Raw genomic sequence first — 26108 nt, forward strand, 5'->3', positions numbered from 1 at the left:
TGCTCTGCTGAGAAGCTAACTGTGTTTCCAGTCTAACATCCTCCTTTAAACTTAGCTTCTTCTGCTTCTTGATGCTTCCTGCAATACCCACCTGCAATTTGCCTGGTTGTCTCTTTAAGCTGGATGAGCAACTGCTATTTTATAAAATGTTCTCCCATACCCTAAAGCAATAATGTTTGTGGTATTCTGTTATTAGAGTGATAATAGGTAGCTAAAGGCTAGGGAGTCCCTATAGAAGAAGAAAAAGAAACACCCCAGCTTGACCTTTTAGTCCAGGTTCTTTCCCAAAAAAAAGCATTTCAATGAAAGGAGATGATGCCTGTGATTAGTGGTGAAAGGGAAAAACTTCTGGATTGTTGGAGCCATTTAGTGATCCAGTTCTTTGATAGGTTACAGAAAATATCATATTAATTCTTTGAGCTGTGCAAGTTATGAGTAGGGCTTGAAAAATAAGGTGGTATGATACCAATAGGCAGGAGTTTAATGAAAATAAAATATCTACGATATATAGGTGTATCAAATTACCCCATAGAAACCAAGTCTGTATTGCTCCACTCTAATTTCATTTTCTTTCCTCTTGCTCCTGGCTCTCACCTTTGATGTCATTTATATCATGGATGTTGTTGATTACAGGCACCTGCTAAATACATACCTGTCTGCTTCTGCTGGGGTGGGAACTGCTCTTCTGAGAGGGCTTAAGCATCTGCTGGTCTGTAGCTGAATGGTGTATGCAAGAAAAGGGTGTGAGCCCTCTTTTTATTTTTTTGCTTATTCTTCTTTGCAACCACTGAACACAGTTGTGCTCCGTGCCTTCTGAAGCAAAACACTGGGCAGTTTAAATCAACATTCTGTGACCAGCAAACTGCATAGCTTGAAGATAGACTCAATGAAAATGCAAAGCCATGCATGTTCAGAGTGACCATTTTATTTTCTCTGACACTGTAATGAGTTTACAACTGCCAGTGTAACCATTAAGCAAAAAGCCTGGGTGTCACTGTGGGACACTGAATAAAAAAAAAAAAAAGGAATAAATAAAAAAACAAGACCCCTGTACCTGCTCATAGTTCCCATAGTACCAAAAAGCATGGGGGTCTAGAACTAAAGAAGAGCTCTGAATTTGTGCTTTTACTATAATAACTCTGTAGTTGCCCCATCAAAAAAAAAAAGGGGGGGGGGCTTCAGAACATGGTAAAGCTCTACAAGAGCCTTCAAAAATATATTGGTTCCATACTTACAGATCACTAGATCCACGGTTTTGGGATGATTTTGAGACCCACCTTCCCCCCCCCCCAAAAAAAAAAATTTTTTTTTTTTTTTTCACCCTGTATGTAAAAGTGGATGGAAGGATTTTCTGTTCCTCAGCTGAAAACAAGGAGAAGACAGTATTATGTTGAGAATTGTCCCATACCATAACTTCAAAGCTACAGATGTGAAATTTTGCAATTTGGATCTGAACTGAAGCAAATAGGGCATGAACTAACCAGGCATCTTTCATGCAGCAAACTTAAACATAGGACAGAGAATTCATAACTGGACAATCAAAGTGCGAAATGAGATGGACCTCTGGTCAAGTGTAGGAGAACAAACCCCTTTATGCTTCCTTGTGGTGTTTTTTAAGGTCTTATACATGGGCGAGAAAGGAGAAATGGAGATATTCAACTGTTTTCCTGATCTTTGGATAAGTTCTAAGCAAACATGCTTTGGAGAGGAGCATACAGTGCTGGTAGATCAGGGATGTATTTTAAGGATTGTGTACATAGGTAATGATAATGTCTTTAATTGTGCTTTAATGTGACATACCAGCCACATTAGCCTACTTGCACTATCTCACACTCAGTTTCCCTCAAACAAATTGCAAACTCACAAAACAGACTCAAACAAGTAAATTGGATCAAAAATCACATATTTGCAAAATATCTATTTCCTAAAACCCAATATAAGAAGCTTTAACATTAACATGGTGGTTTTTTGAGTGCATGACATGCTTATAAATCTGTCTAATATATTGCTTTTGCTGCAGTACTAAAAAAAGGGAACTTTTTCCACTGGAAAATTGGCCCACTGCTACGTTTTGGCTATGTAGGATCATACAGTGCTGGCATTTGAAATAGTGATAATTTTGTGCCTAAAAAATGAGTAATTGAACCATTGAGAACTTTATTCTGATGAAATCCTTAGATCACACTCCATCATCTGTTTTTCACATTCTTGTGTATATGATCATGTGGACGTCGCATCTGCAAATGACGCATTTGCATATAAAGCTCTGAGTGTGTGTCTGCACTCCTATAAAATATAAGCAATATAAAGACGTCTTTAAAATTTTATAGCTTCTTTAAACACAAGCTAATTTTTCCTCACTTTGTGTCTTTCAGAGAGACTGCCACAGAGTTATCTGGAACATTACCAAGGTAAGCAAGTTGCTCTAAACTGCATCTGTGTATCGGTGTCTGGAAGGTGATGAAAGAAGCATGACCTTTTGAGCCAGAACATGATCCTTTTCCTAAGGAAAACTGCTGGGATACTGAGAACAGGGGGGTGCAGAGAGGAGAACACACACTGCATGCCACAGACAGACAAATGACTGTGAAATACTGGTGCAGCCAAAACCACACAGCTTAAAGCAACATGTTGATGTTGCTTTGAGGCTTAGCACAGTTGTGCACCTGATGAGAAAAATCCCAGATGTGGCTTTCTTCCAGCTGTGCAATTACACCCATTGCAGGTGGTTTGGCTTTTGCTTTAAATTTCACCTGAGGGATGAGGGGAAGGAAACTTGGAGGTAGGAGGAAAAAACACTATGATCTTAAGGTATTTTCAATTGGAAAACAGGAAAGCAGCTTAAACCAAATTGTTCTATGCTGAAAAAGCTTTTCATAAAATAATAGAACTAGACAAGACTCCCAGGCTGCAATAAAGGCTTTTGAAGAGAGACCTGCCTACATATTGTCAGAGGACGCAATAAAATGCCGTAATCATGCAGCTAGAGAAAAGGGTGGAGAGAAAAGAAAAAAAAAAAAAATCTGATGTGGTAACCTGTCACTTAGCAGAGATGGCTGGTGAGCAAAAAAAATGGTGCTCTCAGTCCTCGTGCATCTTCTGCCACCAGTTTTTTTCTCTGAGGTGCAGGGGGTTTTAATGGGGTCATGGTTTTGGGAGGTTTTGTTATCCTCTGATTAATACCAGTGTTGTAGTTCATACAATATATAATGTAAAAAAGAGTATTTCTTCAAGAAATTCAGTTTTCTTTAAGCATGGTAATACATACAAGTTATTTCTGCTTCTAAGGGAGAGAAAAATGTCTGCCTTTATGGTGTTATGGTGTATATTAGGTGGCTTATCTGTATTGATAAACTGTAAAAATGTAGATTTTCATTGTATGTGATGGTTTTTCCCCCTCTAACATATTACTTTGTTCTATAGGTACAAACTTGCATGATTTATATCAGTTGTTCATTTATTAGACACCTTTCGTTTTATGACTTATTATCACTTGATATCCTCAGTTCTGTAAGCAAATACACTGGTGAAATTTTACAAAGTTCTTGAAGTGCTGACCAATGATCAGGACTGCCTGACACGTCAAAGATTTTATTCATCTTCATCACAAAAGAATTACTTTTTTTTTTTTTTAATGTATGAAGAAGAGTAAAACAGAGCAGCTGTCTCCTTGATTAGAAATGTCAATAACAATGCTTAGCTGTATCTTTTACTGGGTTTAGTGTTAAAATATTTCCAGTTTGACTGCATGCCCCAATTGGTTAGGTTTTATATGACTAATACACTGGAAACACGAAGTTCTTGTACTGCAGAAATGAATTTCACTTTAAATTAAAGTTAAAATGGGAGATATAGTTGCTTGAATAAACATCCGGTTTCATACTTGCCATTAATGATTGCCTGAATGTGCTTTTTGAATTATTACCATAAGGCTTTAATTTCAACTGTGGCAAGATGTCGCAAGTAAAAATCAGATTATACAAGCAATGTGCACGAGGCATTGTAATTGTGTTATAAATATTAAAACCAATGATCTTGTCTTGATTTAAAACAAATGTTTACAGCTGTGCGCAGGTTGGTTAGTCCTCCAGCCTTCTCGGGGATTCACCTGCTCCTGCATTTCTCTAAACAAGCAGTTCCTTTGGGTTTTTAATCTTATGTTGTGATGTATTAATCTAATATTTTTTGTTCTTCTTTCAAACTTCAAGTGAACCCTTTTGCTATTATTAATTCATAACAGTGAAACAGTCTAATTTCACCACCAACACCACATCTTCTTTCACCTTTAGCCTGCAACTACTTTATAGCATTTAAAATTTTAGGTGTTGAACCCTGAAATGATAAAACTAATAACTGCTTTCCCATAGTCACTGTGCTTGTTGTATTTTGTCCTATAGGGCAGAAAAAAACCTCTGCAATGCTAGAAATCTAACTCTCATCTGTGCAGGCAAACATGATGCCTTTTTTCAGGGCAATAATGACTTGTGGATATATTTGTGTCCAAGACTGACCAAATCCTTCTCAAACATTCATAAACTTGGTGGAGGGGTTTTCACTGCAAGCAGTGTAAGTGTGAGCAGATGTGTCTGTAATCAGAATATTTTGTCTGTAATCAGAATATTAGGCACTGGTGACACTAATTTTTTGTTGCCATTTAAAAAAAAAAAAGATGAAAAATTTTCTCAAAATGCCCTTTTGAATTTTACATAGTTGAATTCAAGAAGAGAACTTAGGGATTTGTTCCCAGAAAGCCCTGTAAATAGAAGATACAGAAGAGAATAGTTTTGAATATTTTCAGTTCTTCTATAGTAATCAAGGGAGGTTATGTATGTGGATTTTAAAAAACACAAATATAACAAAGTGTCTTGGTAAATGGTGACTTTTTAATATAGTAATTTTCCATGAAATACTGCTGATTTTTCTCTAATTATTATATTTAAGAGGAAGAAGGAATTACCTTACTTCTTGTTACTGAAGAATGTGTATCATTGATAGGTAAAAGTAGAAAAATCTGAGTTGGTGGGCATCATTTAGAAGGAAAGATAATAGATTAACTTTGTCTGTGGAAAGATACAAAAATATTCAGCACAGTTATATTATGTCAGTTCTAATTTACCAGTTATTTCTGATGATTTTGGGAAGCTCAGGCTAGAGAAGGAATTGAAAATTTAAACTTAAAATATGGTAAAGAAGCTTTACAATTTTTATATTAAATGACATTATTATATCTATGAATGTATATTGTGGGTTTTTTTTTTTTTGAAGAAAGGCTCTCTGTGTGCAACAGCGCATCAAAGGACGGATCTTCACAAGGAAAACTTTATTATAATATTAAGTTGTTCATTGCATGACCTATTTAGAGTACTCAGATACTTCTTGTTGTAGACTACATAATTAAATTTTAAATGGAACATGATAAAGAAATTATAGTGGTGATCTCTAGAGATTTGAATACCCTATTTGGATCTTTACAAGAGTGTAGCGAAGGCATACTTTAAAATTTAATAAAGGTCTGGCCTATTTTTTTTTCCTTTTAGATGTTCTATAGCTGCTACAGCAATCCTATTTCAAACTGTGTTTGCTCTCCACATCACATAGATGGTACCTGCAATAACAGACCAAACTAAAAGTATTAGAAGAAATATAGCTTAACTTGAGAAATCCACCATTTAAACTTGATACAGAACAACTAATGAATGAAGATAAGCTCCTAAAATCTTGTGGTACCGAAGCTTGTAACCATCCTTTCATAGACCAGCATCCAAGCTAAGCAGTGGAGGGGAGCAGTAAATTAGCGAGGTGGAGTGCTCGAGCACAGTGCAAAGCCCTATGGGCACGAGGGAGACGGTGTTTGGCACTTAAATGAGAAAATACTCAGCTTCAATATCAAAGGAATGATTTCAGTCTCTAGCCACTTCTGTTTGTTTCTGTGAAAGTTACTTTATATTTGAAGAAGAACAAATATTTTAAATATAGACTAACCGCATGGATTATTTATTTGCTTAATACTAGGTTAGTAATGACAATAGAAGTAAAATCTGGGCCACTTTTACACTTTTATGAGGTGGCTCAATCCTACATTTCACTCAGGAATGGGGGGGAATAAAGTTTAAGTGGTCACTTCCTCCTCTAAGCTGTTCTTATTTACTGTTAAAAAAAAAAAAAAATCATGAGAAAAATTTGCATAGGTATTTTTCATAGGAAAAAAGATCTCTGCAGCCCTGCTTAAATCTTGAACATAACTCAGGAGAAGCTGTATTTTGAGGTAAAGGCCATCTTAAAACTGTCATTTAGAAATCTTTTCAGAAAGGTAGGATGAAATCTACAATCGAATATAATGGCATGGATACATTGATGTGAAAACAACCAAGTATGTTCAAAATGGAAATTTAAATCTTTAGCTTGTCTTAGAATTGTAATAATTTGCAAACTTTATATATTTTAAGCCAGTGGTCTGGAGTAGGGTACAAATTTTAAGCCCTCTTGAGTTGGGGCTTTATTCTTCATCTTTCCATAAATTTCTTTAATAATGTTTAAGTTGCATTTACTGTAGAGACTTATGTTCTTACGTGTCTACAGCATTTTGAAAATAGAATTTAAGTACTGAAGTCACTTTGGTACTTTTGAAAAATGTTAACCTGCAACTTCACCATTATTTAAATCTAATGCAACTAAGCATTTATCTAAAGGGAAAAGAAGAATTGACAACCCACCATATGACAAGCAAAATGAAATCTCTTGATCACTAACTGTCAGCAGTCTTTCTAATACCATTGTGTTAGGGAATGATATGTCTTCGAAGGAGCTAAGTACACAAGGTTTTGAATCATTTCTGTCTTGACAGCCTAACCCAAGTAACTACTTGTAAGTGCTTGAATTATAAAATCTATGTGGCTCTGTAGAGTGAGTTAATAAAACACCTATGAGCATTTTAATTACTATAAAATGAACAGGATTATTTCCTGACAGTAACAGGGGCATGGACTAAAGACCTACTTGACATCTCAATTGCTGTCTTCCCTGGTTTTGCATGGACGGTGGGAGCTGGGGTTAGCTTCTGTGTTTCCTTTTCTGGTTCTTTTTCAGTTGAGGTCTTCTGCCAAGCAATTTCTCTCACTCTGAGAACACCAGGTTATACCTTTCACCCCTCATGTTTCATATACTGTGGATGTCACCAGTGCTGCTTTGCCAGTCATGTCAGGCTTGAACACCCATCCACCATACATGTGTGTCTGCCTATCTACAACAGAATTTTCCTTACCTATATATATACTGAAGTTTAATTCTCCCTTAAATAAAGCAGGGATTTGGCATAGTCCATTTGTGACCCTCTCTCCTAATGGAGAAGTTCTGTTTTCCAACTCCAAATCCCTTCTCAAAAACTCACTTTCATTTAGAGGTATATAAATAATAGGTCAAGAAAATGTTGTTCATCCCAGGTGGCAGGCAGTGGTAGCTGATAACATTAAAATCTCTTGAATGTCAAACTATATGCAGCTAACCAGAGTTAGTCTTTGGAAATGATATCATCGTGTATCTTTTCTGAAACCACATCATTAAAAAGAAAAGAAAAAGATTCCAGCCCTCGATATTTAAATGTTCTCAATTCAACTGTCTTAAAGAGCAGGTTTTCCATAATTTGGATGCCTGCTATTTTCTGAGGAAAGTCATTATTTTACATCGAGACTTGAATTTAACTAATCACTACCTTAAAAAAAAAAAAAATCTTAAGTTTGACCTTTCTCTATGCCTCAGATGCTTATTTCTAAATACTGTTTTCTTTCATCTAACCCTTGAGATGTTTTTCTGTACTGCAAGCAGGTCTGCCTATTACCCATTGTATGTGCTGTGTAGGAATACCCTGATGTTGTTTGGTCTTTCTGAGGTACTGTAATATAAATTACAGTAATTATTTGCGATAGTAAAAAGTTTGATGTTATTGTAAGTGAATCTGGGGTTTTTTAGAAAATAATACACAAGATGTCTCTCCACTATTCTGATTTTTATTTTTTCGAAGTAAAGATTCAATATCATTAAAATGTGACATGGAGTTATTTCTTCTAGTAGCTGTTGGCAATTTTTTGTTGTTTTACATCCATTTTGAAATATGCTTTTTACAGCTAATGTTAATCTTAAAACACACTTATGTGCAATCTGATCCCTTTCTGAAGAGATATTTTTAAAATCTTAAGAGGAGTCTAAGGAGCATAGAGGTGATTATCCATATGTGCTTACTGATGACTTGCATTCAAAAATTACTAAGATACCAATAGCAGGATTCACATTGCCTAAATTCAGCTATCACAAAAGTCCTCAGTCTAAAGAACCAGGGGAGAAATGAAGAGAAATAGGTGCCTCATCTCAGGACAGGGTGAATAACCTTGGGGAGTTGTTTTTCTTTCTCCATTGCCTGAAAGTGGAGCCTGAGGGAAAAATGTAGACTAGATGTTTCACCTGATGATAGCTTTAATTTAAGGTGAATCTTAGCAACCTGAGTTTTATAAGTGTTAAAGTTCCAAGTGATGTAAGCCAATGCCTACTGGAGTTTTGAGGACATTGGCATGCTTAACCTCAAAAAAACTTTCGATATTTGGTACTTAAGTCCTAAATATAGACCCTGGGAAGGAGGGGGAAAGTCAGACAAAAATGATTGTTGGACTTGATAAGACTCTGACCCAGAAGGCAGTAGCTCTTCTCACAGTGCAGAGTCCTCAGAAATCACAGCTCACAGTCTCGAAATGGTTTCTAATTATATGTAGCCTTTGAATCTTAAAATGAGTGCAAGAGATTTTACTCAGTGACCTGGGTTTTGAACCCACAACAATTTTTCACCAGCAATTGTTAGCATCTCTCACAAACACTAATGAATTTGACAGCAGACCTTTATCTTAAAAGTCTGGTAGGGCTTTTATTTATATTCCCTATTGTAAAGCTCTAAAACTAGATACATATTCCCTTCTTTTTTTTTTTTTTTTCTGTTATTCACCTTTACCAGACTTCCAAGCATCTTTTTAACTCATCTTACAAAGCACTGCCATCCAAACGTGCCCAATGAGGATAATGCGCAGCAGAAATTAAAGGACTCAGATCTCTTCATTTCCATTCCTGAAGGTGAATTCCAAGATCGTGATTATTTTTATTTATACAGTGCCTAAAGAGTGCTAAATACTTTATGGAACAAATAAAAGACCTCTTGTAAAAAGCACGCATTCCTATAATCTAATTTTAGTCTCAAATCAGGCAGTATGAATGCTAAGCAGCAGGGCTTGAAGAAAAATGGAAAGTATATGAGGGCTACACTAATAAGATGGAGCAGTTATTTAGGTTCATTATCTGTTCCACTTAATAATGCTGAAATATCTGACTGGTTTAAGTTAAATTTACATTGGTCTGCGGAGAACATTTGACTGACACAGGAATGGTATTTCTTGGGTTTGCACAAAATATGAGCCTTTGAACAGCAGTTTGAATTAAGATAGAGAAAGGGACCATTACAATTGGATTTTGAGAGGCCATTCCATTATGAGAAACAGCAAAGGAAACCAATTTAAAATACAAAGCCTTTTTTCCTCTCCTTGCTTTATTTCCCAGCTCTGTTGAAGTATTTGTGCTCCAAGTCGGTAATTTGTGTGTATCCTCTGCTTAAGTGGGTTTTTTTTTTAACACTTAAGATCATCAGAACAACATTATTTAGAAAGTCAGTAGAAAGGATGAAACTTGGAATAACTTCAGATGTAAATATGCATTTGGGGGGTAAAAAAGGTGTATACACATCAGCTTCTGGAGAAGCAGACCAGCAACTGAAGTCAAGGAGAGTTTTGTTAACATGGCAGAGTTGAGAAACTTTCCCTTAGTACCTTTGCTACAGCATAGGTAAGGCACGTATCATATATTATGGTATATGCATTATTATATAATGTATATTAAATTAAATTATATTATATCATTATATGTTTTATAAATGGTTAGAAATGAACTGCTGATATACAGGATTTTTTGTGGATCATCTTTACTATTGGTCCCAGAAAAGCAGTACTAACATACTTGGATGGGACAGTGTCAGGAAACCCACACCAATACCCCTAGGACAGCAGAGACTCTAGTGTAGTGCTCTCTTCAATGTTCTTTGCCTTCTGAGCATAGCTTTTATTTATGAAATAATAGCTATTGTAACATTTACAAGAATTGCAACTTTTTGAACGATTCCAAAAGATTTGCTATGAATTACAAGCAAATCTTAGACAATTTGTGGTAAATTATTTAGAGAAGTTTTAAAAAAAAAAAAAAAAAAAAAAACAAGAACCTAGCACATTCCCCAGTGTTCAAGGTTAACAGTTTATACTTCATCTACATTATATTAAAAACATTTTTACTGGAGTCCATAAATGTTGCACATTTTTAAAAGGCAATGATCACAGTGGGACTAGATACGTTACATAAAGCCAGACACAAGACCTGCAAGCAGTAATTGGTGACTGTTTTTTATTTTTTGAGGGTGCTGACTTCAAATTCCTCCTGTGAGATGATGCAAATATTCCCATCTGTGCCCTGCCATTAGAAGCAGGCAGCCCCTAAAGCTTTTCTGTGGTCAGCAGCAGACGACTGTGAGCCCCAAACTCATGTGTCTGGAGCAGTGGCGGTGCTGTAACTCTCTTTGGAGCCACTGAGGACCTACCCCACTTTCTGTGTACGTTCTCCCAGTGTTTTGCAAGTTTGCAAGTTGTACCCTACACAGCACTTCTACAACAGCAAAGTGCCAGCACGGTGCTTCTCTTAGCTGGGCTATAATGGAAAATATTTTTCATTCAGACCCTTGGAATTTTTAGAGCTTTCACACCGTTTTCTGCAGGGAACATTTAAGCCCTGATCAGCAAAGCCATGATGTAGAGTGGATGCAAATCATATCTCATTGCCATAATCTACCCTTAATGAATGTCCATGGAGAAAGGAGGAGGGAAAACAAGATACTAGGCTTCACCTAACATTAAAAAAAAAAAAATAGAGACCTGACTTTCAGCCCTTTCTGATTATTTTGCTTCTGAACTTTTAGATACTAATTTCACAATGGTTCACTTTCTTAATTTTGGAGAATAGTCCTGCTGATATCAAAGTGATTGCACAAGTCAGTCCAATTTTAGCATGAGTATTGCTGTTTACTCATTGCTGTGAAATGAATATCATCTCTGATTTGATCCCAGCTTTGTCACTAAGACTGTAGACAGCTCTACTTGATCAAGAAAGAATATATGCATAGAAATTCTGTTTTGGTAGCACCCTCTTAAAAGATGAACTGAGAATCATGAAGTGGAAGCTTAAAATAAGGGCCTAAATGGCTTCTAATGCTATTTAGATATACAGTTTGGGTTAATCAAAAGTACTGAACAACTGCAGGTGCCACTGACTGGTTCAAATGGCAAATGCACTTTTCTGAACCAGGCTATTAATTCAAGTTCTTAAAGGGTGGCTCTGACATTTAGGAAATCTGCTAGGGCTTGGAGCTGAGGAGCCCATCTTTTAACTAGATGTTCAAAAATTATTTTCTTTATTATGATTTTCTGTTGGGGCTACAGATGCCCCTGCACCAATGTACTTGTGGATGTCAAAGAAATTGTGGCTGTCTCAGTTGCTGGTAGCTTTCATTCCAGGATCGTATGGTGAAGTAAGCAGAAGTTCCTGCAACTATAAAGTTTTATTTAACAAAAATGAAATATTATTATTCATGTCATGAGTAATTGAATCCCCAGATGTTCTCATTCTGTATCGATGGCTGGGGACAGTATGACTCTAGATAGACTGTGACAACATGAATTGATTTCTTTCTCTTTTTTCTTTTTTCTTTTTTTTTTTTTTTATTTTAAACCTGCAAAGTGACTGTGGGCTTTTTGGTTTTTTTTTTTTTAGCTGATTGCTTGGAGTTGACATTACAGGATGTGCAGCTGTAAAAAAGACCTTCTCATTTTCACTGAGAGTAAATAAAATAAAATATTGCAGAAATAGCATTGCTTTTCCCTGGTCCTGCCCCTGCAGAAATAAATAGAGATAACTTGGATAAAGCAATTGAATTTGGAAAAGCATTCACAAGAAGAGATGGTTATTGCTAACATTGAATATTCAGAATGTAATAATAAAAGTAATCATGTTACTAAAAAGCCACCTGTTACTTTCTTCAGTTTTTATCTAAAGCATAGAGTTCAGGTTTTTGTTTCTGAATTTATAGGAGAGATGGGAAGTCCACCTCCTTGAAACCTTATTATATGCAAGATAGTAATTCCTCATTAAAGTTAAGTAGAAAAAGAAACCATGCTCACTAACATTTTTAAAGCTGTTAAAGAGGAATGTTTCCATGAAGGAACAGAAGTAGAAAAACTTGTGCTTGTTAAGGCATGCACACACAGTGCATACAAGCAATAAGCCTGTTTTGCTGAACTGTGGAATTGCACTGAGTAATTTCTCTAATAACAGAATAGATATTGCACCTCTGACCCCAGAGGAACTCTGGGCTCGGTGCAGTAGCCAGCTGTGGCATCAGCAGAAACTTGTGCAACCAAAGCAGAGGATGCATGCTGAGTGGTGGAAAGACAAGGTAAAAGGTGGCAACAAAAGAAACTCGATATACAACTTGTATATGTTCTGGCTGATTTAAAAATTCAGAAAATGATTAATGATAAAGGTACTTTATTTATTGATTTTCCCCCCATGACCTATTCTTCAGAGGAGCTGCACAATTGTGTCCAGAGATGTGTGTTTGACAGCTACCTCCTACTTCCAAAGAAAGTATTCAATACACTATGAACTTGCAATAGCAGAAACTTTTAATTGGCATTTCACGTTAGCTTTCTCTTCTAGAAATAATGCAGTGGTGGTGCTTTTTGCCTGTGTTACGGAGAATGCCTGTGGAAATAACAGTTCAGTAGCTGGAGCAGGAAAAAAAACCCCACAGTATCCCCCAGGATAATACTGCACGTGCAGAAATGGGAAAAGAAATCATATAAGAAAAACATTCAGTTAAAGCAGCAACTTATATCTTCTATTTCAAAACTTGCAAGGTGAAAAAGAGTGATGTGGTTTAAAGGGGATATTGATTTGTCTGAGCTATGCGTGAACTCATGCCACAACCCCAGTACTTCTCCAGTCTCTGAACCTCTTAGAATTAATGCAGGGGTTTTAGATTGATTGCTTGAAGTTTTTCTGTAAAAACAGTGAGTCTGATGAATGGCAAGTACTCGAAGTGATTAAAAAATAAATAAATACAAAGTTACTTTAAGGACTGAGAAAAACTTTGCCAGTTCTACTTTCTCATATAGATAGAGCAAGGCAGCAAAAGACTCTACCTCATTTCTTCTTGCCTTCCATTTTATCTTGTGAGTGATTGACTTTCTCCAGCAGCTTCATCAGGTAATGTGGCATAAATGGGAAATAAATTCCCATCATGAATTTGTCTCACAGTGCCAGGGACATAACAGACACTTTTAGATATTCACCCATTTGAAAAAATCAGAGCTTAGGCAGATGTTGAAAATCTGGCAGTCAAGTCTGGCTTGTGAGTCTAATGCAGGTTTTCAAATTTTGATCTTAAGTCAGTGATATTTTATTAACTTGTGGTATGCTGTGGGGCCTTGGTAGTGGGTAGTGTATAATAGGAAACACGTGACAGGAGCTGTTTATCTTTACAGCAGCAAAGGAGTTCTCATTCAGGAGGAAGCCAGTGGTTCATCTCTTCATCTGGTACTATCTAGCAGCTGCTTTGAAAGACAGGCTGGAAAAGTTGCGAAGAGGCAGCTGTGGAAAGAAATATCTGCAGGAAAATCTTCTCAGACGCTACCCAAGCCTCTTTTCACAGAAATAACAAGATGCTTTATACCCTTGTTTTCTATGGTTTTTAGGGCTCTTATAACTGCTGATATTCTACCTTTTCAAGAGATACATATGTCCAGTTTTCTTCTGACTTTCAGTTGGGATGCTTTCTTTGGATGAACCAAAACCATGATTCCTTTTGTAAATTCAATTTTGGATTAACTTTATTCTGTGAGATAAGGCACAGATTTAAAGAATTATGACTAGAGTTCACAAAAACAATAAAGAAAATAAGGATTACCAATAAATAAGGAAAAGCCCCAAATTACTTTTTTTTTTTTCTTTTCTCTGTTTCCCTGTATTCTACATCCATCAAAATTGGTCTCTTCTGACCTTCAAGAGGCTTATAAGATTTGTGGTCTCTATAAATCTTATGGTGAAGCATCAAATCTGATTTTTCTCATATTAAACTGTCCAAAGCAAAAAGACACACAAACCAAAACAAAAGCCCAAAACCTCCACCAAACCCATATTTGATAATATTCTGCCTGCATAAAAACCTCTCAGAGTAACTAGAGACAGTTGCACACGATTTTCCTGCGTCCAGTACTGCCCGCGTAATGCTCGCCAGTGGGCTGCTGCTCTCAGGCATGCGATCCATCAGTCATCTTTTGCTTCTCTCACCATGTTTTTCAGTCTTCGTTACATGCAGAAATTCTCAAAATATGCTTTCCCAAAAAAATCTGCTCCAAACACCAGTCTCTTACTGGTATTTCCTGATTGAAAAACAAAAAAAAAAAAAAAGGGCTTTCATCACATATCCCATATGTGCTTTATGGTGCTGAGACTTGATAACAGATATGATTTTATAATTAAAAGTTCCCCATGGAAGCATGCAGATGTACTGTGGAAAGATACTTACACTTTGTGCTTTATTTGTAAGAAGGGTATGAACACTTTCTCCTTTTCTTTTTAACAGAAAATAATATTCAATTAAAAAAATAGACTATTGTCTCTTATAAAACTCCTGAGGATATGTCAAGTGGTGGCTGAACTATGTGCATGTTAAAAATGACACTGTGCAATGCATCAGCCTAAAATCTGGAAAAGATACCTGATCATTGATAATATCACTGTCTCCTTTCTTTCAGCTAAACCTGTAGCCTTTTGAATTTGAAGTAAATGATGCAGTTAGGGAAATTCAGCAAGATGTTAGTAAAGGGGGCTGTTGATGGCATGCTCCATACTGGAAAGCTGTCTTCTTATTGAATGCAAATGTGACTTAGATATGTAAATTATATTCAAGATTTCATCAGTAAGTCTTTAATATATCTAGAAACTATCTTAAAGCATTTAAAGAAAATGTTAATTGAAAGTATGGAATAGTGTTAGCAAGCTCTTTCAAAGAAAACTCCAATTCAAGGCATGTAACAAGGAAGCAAGTGCTCTGATCTACTCAAACAGAACCTCCCATGGTAAAAACCTATAATTGTTTTAAAGTTCTCTGAAAACCTACATCTCTGTTCTCATCTCATCCCACACACTGTGATATTCCTTATGTTCCTCACTCTCCTCTCTCAGAGCTGACTTTCTTTGTAGCCTTCTCCCACTCTCAGCGTGCTGCCTTCTCTCACCTCCTACGCGTGGAGCTGCCTCCTGCTGCCCATACAACAAGCACTTTTCTACACATCCCAGCCCTTTCCTTCCCTTGAGCTCCTCTGTGCTGAATTCCCCACTAAGTCATCAGGATGTCTTGCCCTGCATCAAAATCCAGAGGGTGAACTTTGTTTCCAAACTCAGGAAAGCTCGGTAATAAGCCAAGCTGTGAATTTAGATCTTCTGAGAGCGATCATCAGACGGAGCAAATGACTGATCTTTACATTTAAAAATAAAACCAAAGATATTTTAAAGAATAAAGAGAGAGTGGTTGAGCTAGACTGCATCCCTGTGGTGCTCATGGAAACGCTTTCACAAGTGGCAGGGCAGTTCTCAGCAACACTGACTTCAGTGGCTCAGCTTCAACCAACCCAGGTCCAATTCATCAACAAAAGCTTGAAATTAGTCCTAAGAGCGAGAAGTCTGGGAACACAGAATCACGAGCATCTCTTGCTGCAGCTCTGGTTTTGATTGTCACTCCTTACCTACTCATTAAGCAGAGGGGTTTTGAAGGTACTTGCTAAGTTACCTTCCTATCTGCAGATGGTCTGCAACAGTGACAGCAGCTGTTCCAAAAGCAAGCATGAAGGGAAGTATTATTGCTGCTTAACTATGTTTACAAATTTGTAACAAGACTACTATTTAAAGTATGTTCTTTTGTGACTGAACGCAATATGTTATCATCTCAATGTTGCTGGATTGATGGAGGGCATCAAAGGGACGTGTCACAGAGATTTTTTCCTGCTTTGGAGTGGTTTCTTCCAGAGCCTGTGTGAATCTCATAGGTTTAGGCAGAGGTTGCATGGATTAATACTATAACCTGTGACTTGTGCTCCCATGACCAGAGGTAAAAGGAGGGCAGACACATGATAGATTTCAGCTGACAGGGTAAGGCTGGGGAAGTGCTTGAGTTCAGGAAAGACATAGTTCTATACTGAAAAGCAAAACAAAAAAAAAAACAAAAGAGAAATAAAGCCCATTTAATTTTGTATGTTGAATGCACTTCTGATGGTAGGGGAAAATTGCCAGCTAGGAATGATTTTTACAATCTTTTTTCACAAATCACTACATCCACAGACCAAAGAAACCCAGCTGTGTGCCGTTCCTCAGGGGCGCCATTGGAGGACTGAGATGCCCTTGTGTAGCTCCCGACCATCTCTCCAAGAAGCAGCGATTCAGCCAGGCCGTGCTGCTTTAACCATGGTGCCTCAGGGGTATGACCAAAGTGCACAACCCTTGCAGGCAAGACCCAGCTCGTGAGGCTGTCAGGACCATATCGACCCAAATCATACACAAGGGGTGAAACCTAAGGTCCTGCCCATGATCTTCTAGTAGAAGTTTCTCAGTTTCTGCGTATCTTTTCTGTTGTCCTTTACATAAAATGGTTGCCACTGAAGATGCTTTTTTTTTGCTTTGCAGCTCATCTATGAATGGAGGTTTCTGGCTATTTTTCTATGGGAAGTGTGTACAGCAAAAAAAAAAAAAAAAAAGAGAGAAAATGCATGTAATCAAAAATTTAAATATAAATTCTAAACTTTTTAGTAGGGAAATGAAAATCCAGATTGCCTCATTTCCATTGGAAACATCTTGAGTTTCCATTTGGTTTCCTGCTTGCGTGACTCATTGCTGGGTTTTGTGTTATTTCCACTTGGCTTTGAAACTGTTCCCCACCTTCTCAGGTGAAGGGATTCATCCCACAGTCCTTTACGGATCCATATTGGAGTGAGATGAATCATTCCTGTCTGTTTTCACTGCTGTCTTGAAGGGCACCTACGCAACAGGGTTCCCATGGAAAAGTCCACGCTGGAGACAGGTGAAGCTAAAGGGGAAAAGTTTCGCTGTTGTCTTTGTCGTCATTTCAGTGAGGCTCGGATTACAGTTCTCATTTTCTTGAAATAACAAAGGGGGTGAGGAACTGTAGCGATGTACATATCCCACTGGGTGGTACCTTTGGCAATCCACACAAGTTAGGCTGATGGATTGAAGACTATGGTAAAGTGAGAATGTGTTCTGTGGTTTTGAACATTAGATGTTAATGAATATATTTTGGTTAGTGAAATATATTTAATTATCTTTCCTGGGAGTAAGTGATCGTCATTTCTTGATATTGCTTGCATGTTGGGAAGCAGAATGTGTTTAAAAATTGCACCTTGCTGAAGTGGTTTAATTAGAGGTCAGTAAAATGTAAATGGGAGAAAAAGAGCTGATGCAGATATTTTGAGTTTGTTTAGATAGGGTTTGAATACAGAAAGCTCTGTAATATAGGGCTGAAGATTATATTCGGTTTCACTCAAAGGGGAAGGTGAATGTACTGTGGCTATTACCTGTTATGGGAGGTAGGAGAAAAGATCATAATTCTCTGTAAAGCCAAAAAGCCAGTATTCGCAAGGCTGTTCCTGCATGAATTGTAGGTTACAACTGCTCTGTGTAAGTTTTCCTATGTTACAGTCTGCTGCCATCCCCCTAACCTTTTAATATACCTGTGTAATTGAATCAGAAAGTAAAGGTCTATCATTTACTTCTCTTAATACCCTTGGACAGATTGCTGTCTCATTAGAAAGACTCGGCAAAGTAATTCAAGAACTGTAAGGCGCTAATAAGACACTGTCTTTAAAAATGGATTGGCTGAGTGGAAAGTCTGGCAGGTCCCCAGAATGAATATCTGGCCATAGGCTGGAATTATTTCTGTGCTAATCTGCTTGGTGTGTTCAGAAGATCTACTTGCATCTTGTGGAGCGGGAGGTTTGGAGGCTGCTGACCCATGAAGAGCTCCCATCTGCGGATCCAGCTTGCTGCAATGATGTCTGGTGGGTGGCTGAAAAGTTTACTGTTTTCTGCAGCTACAGTCCATGGACTAGGGCGTAGTCTGTGAACAGAGGCATATTCTGAATGTGCCCAGCCCTAAACTGTATTTACATTTCACTAGGGTGATGTATAGGCTTTATGTAGCTCTATTTGCCGTGCTGAAGTGAGCTGTCAGAGCTTATCACTGTAAATTTATTTTTCTCTATACGTCCTTGGGAGAGGAAGCTTTAGATTTTAGAAAAGGAATGGCAAAGAGAGAGCTGACAAAATCAGAAACTGTGCACTTCACTGAAAAGTGTCTGGGCACAGATCTTTAAAGTACGGGGTTTGCAGTTGTACAGAATTGATCTGGAAGAGATGCAAATTCCATCCGGACTAAATTCAGATTTAGATTTAAAATGCAACTCGCATGGGCGCCAGCTAATACACCAGCCAAATTCACTCCATTATTAAGTTAAGAGACTATCAGGTGACCTCCATGAAATGTATTAACATAATGTCAATAATGAGTCTTTTTATAGGAAGGTGTTGAGGAAATGCAAGCAGAGTTTGTACTATGGTACCACGCTTCCAGCCTGGCTCGTTTCTTGTTTCACAAAGCTTTATGTGATGGATCCATCTGTTCCCAGGAGATGGGAGTGTGTTGATGCCATTATCACGGGAGACTTTTGTTTCTAGGCTGAAGCTTTCTGAATTCTCTGGAAGTTGCCTGAGACTTGGTATTTCATTGCCTGGGGCTAACTATTGCCAAGACACTCAGCGTAGCTAGCAGAGATTGCTTCACAGGCTGGGTGGGGCCTTTACTTAACTTGATCAAGGCTCATTAAAGCTTCAAATCTCTGAATGCACATTCAAACTTGAGTGACAGGAACTTCTGGGAAAGTTTTGTTGAAAAGCCTGGCATAACTGAGTAATTATAATATAGCAGTACTTCATATGCAACTTGATTGTCACAGCCTGTGTCAAGAGAACTCATAATTTCTGAAGGATAAGACCATATGTTCCAAAAAGAGCTTTCAGAATGTGGGATACTTGTTTTGCAAGTTATTTTTTTCCTCTTCATAAAAAACAAAGTGTTATGAAATGAGATTAAAAAAATCCCCCACACTTAATTAAACTGATTCTCCAAGAAGAGGCCCCAAACCTGTTGGATAAGCGTGTTCTAATAGCTGTGGTTTCTGATTTACTTCTGGGTGTAGCTGAAATAAAATGTTGCAAGGATAGTTGAAAGGACACTGTTATCCTAAATATAAATTTAAGAATGTATAAGAATTTTTTTAAAATTTGTTTTTCCACTTAGACAGTCTAATGCACTAGTTAAGGACCTCTTCGCGTAAGATGACAATCACCTTGTCAGTTATAATTGGCCCCTGAAACAAAGTATGGCCAGGAAAGTCCACCAAATGTCCAGACGGATTTGTGTGTAGTGACTGGAAATGTTATATGCAGTGGTTTACATCAGCATCGAATATAAATGTAGGTGACTTCATCGTCTTCCATTTTAAGCTGTATCTAAATCACCTGTATTGTCCTGAAAACTTCTCACTTCTCGAATGTAATGTGAAAAGGTAGCTTGGGCATCGCTGGTGTTTAAAAGTCAGAACTGAACCTGAGCTGACATTTCTGAGGATGTAAGAATTATCTAGGTTTCTGCTCCAACAGGAAGGAATAATATTGACTAACAAGATCTCAGTCTGCTTTTGGAGACCCTGAATGTGCACTGTGGTTATATTTTTAGAATTTAGTTTCTATTTTCATTAGCAATAATATTCCAATAATGGGATGGAGAAAACCGACCGGAGTCAGGCTGGTGGGTTAAGATATTTTTGTTCCCAGTAAGAGCAAGCACACAGGGAGATGTGATTATTGCCCCAGAGATTATAATATCCATAGCCACAAGTACAACTTTATTGGCTAATTAAGGATATCCGTGTAAAATTTCCTAATATTTTTTTTTCTGCATTTCATATAGAATAAAAGTGCCATATAGCAAGCAATCTTTGCTTGCCTTGCTAGGGAGAAGTTTTACTTACATTGTTGCGATAAAATCATTCTTGTAAATATTTTCTTGACCTAGCTGGAAGACAGTCGTGTCATCTTAGGTCTACATGCTCAACCTCTTCATTTTACTGATAGCTTCCTTTAAATGAGGGTAGCATCATGTAAAGTCCGTCTGTAAAGCTACCTGCTTTAAATATTCGGAATCTTTTAAATGCTTTATGTGAGTTTAATTCTACCTGTTTTCTTAACATTGCATATTTCAAACATTCTCTCATCGCTAGGTTCCTTGTTGATACTTACTAAATAAGTGACAGATGCCTACACTGGAAACGGTCTATGTAGATTTGGCATTTGTTAGGCTAGTAACGTTTGCTGATCCATGTTTTCCATGGAGTATTGATTGAGACATTAGATGAATCCTAAACATGCTGTAATTGCATACTGCCATCAACACTACAGATGTCGTCATCTGGGCTGGCCATTCAGTATTTCCGCTATGGTCAGTAGAGAAAAGCAGGCGTTTTTCCAAATAACTTTTCCCAGGTAGCTATTTAAAATAGGTTGTATGGATTCCTAGTCAATGGAGAAAAACAGGCATTACTACACAGGGAGTCTGAGTTAGTGGTTCAGGAGTGGAAACCTTCTCTGAAGAGGAGCAAAGTCATATGAAATGGATTGTACCAACTCACATGTAGAGTCCTTATGAGGAGGGAAAAAAAACCCAAACCTTCCATAATTCCTTTCCATTATGCTGTCTCACAGAATAATTTCTAATGGACTGACAGATGCTAAAAGAATCACCCATTTTCCATGATCTGTCAAGTTAATTAGACAGATTCTGCCTATATTCTTTTTATGTTCCAAATCCCAATGATTTGGTTGGCTGAGTTTGGCTGGCCAACTTGCAATGTCTGCAGCAAACCATCTTGTCTGTAAAGGCTTCACTGACTGGTGTTAAGAATAAACTAATTCTGCGGAGTATAGCCTCCATCAGGCAGCTCTCTGGTAAATGCTAATAAGTAGCAAGAGGTGTTCCAGAAGTGATGTGAGCTGCCTCCGCTTAACAAAATACCCACCTTTTTCCTAGTTTTAGCTTGTCCCAGTCCTCATTTCCTAATCTAGGCAAACCACAAGAGAACTGTTTAGCTAATGAATGATTGAAAAGTATGAACACCGAATTCAATAAGTCAAGAAGAAAACAAACATAAAACCCCACAGAGATAACAAAATGTATGCTTAAATGCATCATTCAATTACTCTGCTCACTCTTTGCTTCCCATTACACTCTCCTTTGTCAGTACACAGTGTATCTAAATGGCAATCTCTTTGTGACAAGAAACTTTTCTTCATGCCTTTACCTGCTGGTGCAGAACACTGGTGGTACTTTGTAAATATCAAACAATAAAAAGAATTGATTGCGAGTAACATATGAATTGCATGATGGTTAGTGAAGCTTCTCAGAATGTTCCCTATCCAGTAGTAAGGTAGCCACCAAAGTTTGCTGATTTGAACTGCGCTGGTTTTTATGAATGAGAAAGGCATTTTCAGGCCAACTACTGTTAGTGACGATTTTAGTTGCTTAAGTCTCCAAGGGCCATATAAGCCATAGAAGGATTGCGATTGGTACAGCATTATTCTTTGGTTTTTCTTTCAGGATAAGTCAGCCAGGATTCATATTGCCATTACATGCTTAAAATTGTTTTTCCCCAAGGATATAAAATGTATCAGGTTTTCTACTCAAGCTTTTCTTTCTTGAATGTTCCTAGAAAGTTGGTTCATCAACCTGACACAAACGGAGCAAACCAGCTTTTCTGCTCAGAGCCACCCTTATTGTAGAATACAGAAGTTCCCTTGCTTCAAAGAACGAAACCAACTGCTTTGTCTTGCACCAATCTTAGCAGGTCTTTTTAACAGCCTGTAATGTGAATAAGTCAAAAGCAGAGCTAATGTTTGTATTATTAGGATGCATGACATTAATGTTTCTTGGGATCTTAAAATCCTCATTTTCAGTGTACTAGCATCTGAAAATGATTGTATGATTCTCCAGAGACTTTGCTTAGATATTGCAAGCAGATGTTAGAAAAAACCTGAAAATGGATAGTGATATTGATGAGTCCCATCGTAAAAAGATAAAATAAAAATGTCATTACCTTTGCATTGCTTAAGATGATGAAATGCAGCAGTTATTATGGAAGAAATGGTCTTTTTGCATCCTCCAGCTATAGTCTATTGCAGATGATTAACACTGAGAGTCTTTACTAATTAGCTTTTATGGTCAAACAGTTTTCATTAAGTTGGTTTCAAAGAAATCAAAATTAAACTCCTTATATCTCTGAAAGATAGAATTATGGAATACGAATGCATAGGTAATCTTTACAAGCTAGATGAAAATGATCATTGAGCAGCAAAAGCTGTATAAAAAGACCCAATAATATCTCAGGTATTGCAACATAGTGTGTATGGGTAAGGGATGACACTAGGATTTTATAAATACAGTCTAAGTAGGGTAAGGGATACACAGGGTTATCTTTTGTCTAATAGCATACACTGATGAAATTTTACATATGCATGTTGTGAATGCAAGCGGTATAGAATTGGACAGAGCAGGATGTAAAACTTCGCTCATCCTTGTAAAATTAAAAAATATAAGAATAGGATGTGGTGGGCTGAATTTGTCCCATCAGAAGAATGCTGCAAATCAAAATTAATAATTTCCCCTCCACCATTTCGCTCCTTAGTTTCTCTTTGCTTGGTTTTGTTTGCAATACCTTCAGAATAAAACACTGCTTTGACTGACTTCATCCAACAGTGTTGCACCGCATCTTCTATGTGTGAGTGTAATGACGAAAGAGCTTTTAAAACATGCTTACACTGAAATGTAGTGTTTCTTTTCCAAGTCAAATTGCCTTAATTTACCTGTGTGTTTGTGCAGATAAGCTTTACTAAACTGTGGCCCAGTAAATATCCTGTCTTCAGCAAGCCTGTAGCAATTACATTTCACAGAAGGAAGGGGAAGCACTGGATTTAGTAGTTTTCAAAACAACTTAGTTTTATAGCAGAAAAACATTTAAGCATTTAGGGACTCATATCCCAGTCACTACCAATAAATTTCTTGCTCCCAGAAGATTTAGCAGCCCAAGTACTTTTGAAAATCTATCTGTTGTTCACTGAATCTCTTAGATGAAGATGAACCATTTAATTCTTTTGCAGAACAGGGAGATGGGGGCTATATTCTGGAATCAAGACCTTTGTAGTGGATAGTGGAGACAAAAACTCGAAAAGGGCTAGATCTCATACTACTTTCATGAAATTTGCCCCATTTCTGTAACATTGATCCCTTTGATAGATGGCAACTTTATATTAAAGAGCTCCTTAAACAGCTATTAAATGTTAGAGATATAGACAAAAAAAGAAGCTCTCATAGGTTGCCTTTTTTTTCAAGATGGTTTCATAGGAAGACTTTATTCTTTTAGTCATCTTGTGGAGCCCTACAACAGAGATATTTGCAGTTCTGATATGGTTTACATATTTGAGATTCCCCAAACTCTGCTTTCTTTGGTCCCATTGTTAATGTTTGCCTAATTAAGTAACAGGGTGAAGTTGCCCTGGGATAGATTATCCCAGATCTGAGAACCTGCAAAAATTTAGTGTTCCCCTGAAGTAGCACAGGGTGACCATGAGATCATTTTATTTTAATTTTGTCCTCTTTTTTTCAGGAATTTGGGGGGGTTTGCTGGGGTTTTTTAATGTGGTTTGAAGTTTTGAGGGGGGTAGGTTGTACCTAGTCATACAAACACATTTATAATGGTAGAATCTTACCCAATCAGAGAAGCATCATACTGAAGGCAATTAGGTGTATATAGGCAATTCATGTTTTCAAAGTGTCATACAAACTCTATTTCAAACCAGGTGGATTGTCTCTCAGGACAAGGCAATCTCCACAGCCTGCTGAGATCTCGGCTTGTTTTTTTGACATTGCCAGTGTAGGCCCAGTAAATGAAAAACTTGTCTTGATTTTGAGGTTCACCCTCTGTCCTAAAGATACACTGATGGCTATCATTTTCTATTCAAGACAGCACTATCCAGTAATAAATTCATCTAATACTACACCAGATTAAAGGATGTGAAGCTTTGAAAATGCAACAAGGGGTTAAATCATTAAGTGGCCCAGATGCGCTCCATTAATAAAAGAAAAAAAAAAAAAACAAAACCAAAAACCAACCACTATTTCAAGTGTTGGGAAAAGTTTCTTTAGTGGTTGTAAAATAGGTTCCATTGCTCAAGAGACTTAATACAAGAAAAGAAGCTGGCCCCATTATATCATTAAGAGAATCCACTTCTTATTTACAAGTTAGGATTAATTTTTACTGAGGCTTAAATGCTATAAACCCTGTTGTGTGGCAGAGACTGTGACATTCTGTTACAGGTTAATTTCTTTCCTTGCAAATTAGAAAATAGTGTGACTTGCAAAACAGGGGGAGAGAAAGGGGAAATATGCCAGCAGCTGTGCTTACACTTTTTTTGCCTTTTGGCTTCTTCTTTCATTTTCTAGTCTGCTGCACTTCTTCTTTCAGTGATTTGGATGCTGGATGCCAATTTAAATTTCCAGTGCATTTAGCGTCCTACAACACCAGGGGATTGAAAAGAGAATTAAGAATGTACACGGCATAAAAAAAAGATGATATATATTCCTTCACAGTCCTTTTTATCTTTTTACCTCTCTGTGATGGCAGTGATAACAGAATCCAGTAAAATACAGCCACAAAAAGCCAGTAGCATGTTTATTTTGCAAAGGTGTGTTTATAACAGGAACTAGAAGGGGCTCGCTCCTTGCTCACAATCTGTAGAGGGCTCTTTCACAGATCAACAGACTATAAGATTGCTTTCCTGGATATGAGCCACTGATGGACCCATACAGGCTAGTAAGAGTCATGTAAGAGTCTTTTATCCTGTCTCAGCGGGGACATCTTCCCCATGGGCTTCACGAGAGAGTGTTTTCCTAGCAGCGGATTTAACAGGAGGAGAGAGGGGATAGAAAGAAGATTAATGTTTCTGCCAGTTCCCCGCAAGTTCACAGAAAATATTGGCTAGAGCAGGAGTGGCCCGACTCCGTCATGCTCCAGCCTTTTCTGTGTACTTAGAGTGGCATGTTTTTAATCAAATGTGAAATATAGCTTTAGCAGGTCGAATGGATTAGCCTTCCTTGTAAGTAACTCTGTCTGCTTTAGTCAATAGTGCAACTTTTTTTTTTTTAATATTTCACACTTAAGGTTGTTGCCTTTAACTTCATCCATTTAATGGGTCTTTGAACTTTTGGTTGTTAAAGGTGGGAATTATTTAATAACCATATTCAATTGAGCTTTGAAGTACACACACAGTGAAGACGGTAAGGTAAGAAACTTCTGTCACAGAAGCTTGGAAATGCTTGAGAGAAACAGGGAGTGATCTGTTCCTCTTTTAATACCATATCAAGATTATAGTGCTTGTAAATATTTAAGTTTTACTTACTTTGGGCTTTCAAAACTACCTATGTTTAGAAAATTAATATCCTTGTATTCAAAAGCTGGAAAAACTGTTCATGACAGTGTACATAACCGATTTCCTTCCTCTAATGCTGGTTGCTATTTATCAGCATCTCATCAGTCTCTTGTTCTTACACAGTGTTGAAGTTATCAAAGAACTGGGGGGATTTTCAGCTACCTTATTTCTGGGCCTCTGAATCAGCTGAGCCTCTAATAAAGTTAGGCTGTTCATATCAAACCATCCCTTATCAGTAATGTACTTTGAAAGCTGTTCTATCTGGTTAAATCCAAGTGAAATAATAGACCTCGTACCTGTCACGTCCTCAGTCT

The 26108-nt window shown here is 37.4% G+C and overlaps 1 protein-coding gene across 1 annotated transcript in view; it reads left to right on the plus strand.

Annotated features, from left to right (window-relative positions):
- The window catches only part of CELF2 (CUGBP Elav-like family member 2), a 385790-nt gene that overhangs the window by 67176 nt on the left and 292506 nt on the right, over window positions 1-26108 (plus strand). The window contains exon 2 of the mRNA XM_074869739.1: window positions 2376-2411. Within this exon, the coding sequence (XP_074725840.1) occupies window positions 2376-2411 (36 nt within the window). The remainder of the gene's footprint in view (window positions 1-2375; window positions 2412-26108) is intronic.

Source organism: Strix uralensis, chromosome 5, assembly GCF_047716275.1.
Source record: "Strix uralensis isolate ZFMK-TIS-50842 chromosome 5, bStrUra1, whole genome shotgun sequence".
Classification (NCBI taxonomy): domain Eukaryota; kingdom Metazoa; phylum Chordata; class Aves; order Strigiformes; family Strigidae; genus Strix; species Strix uralensis.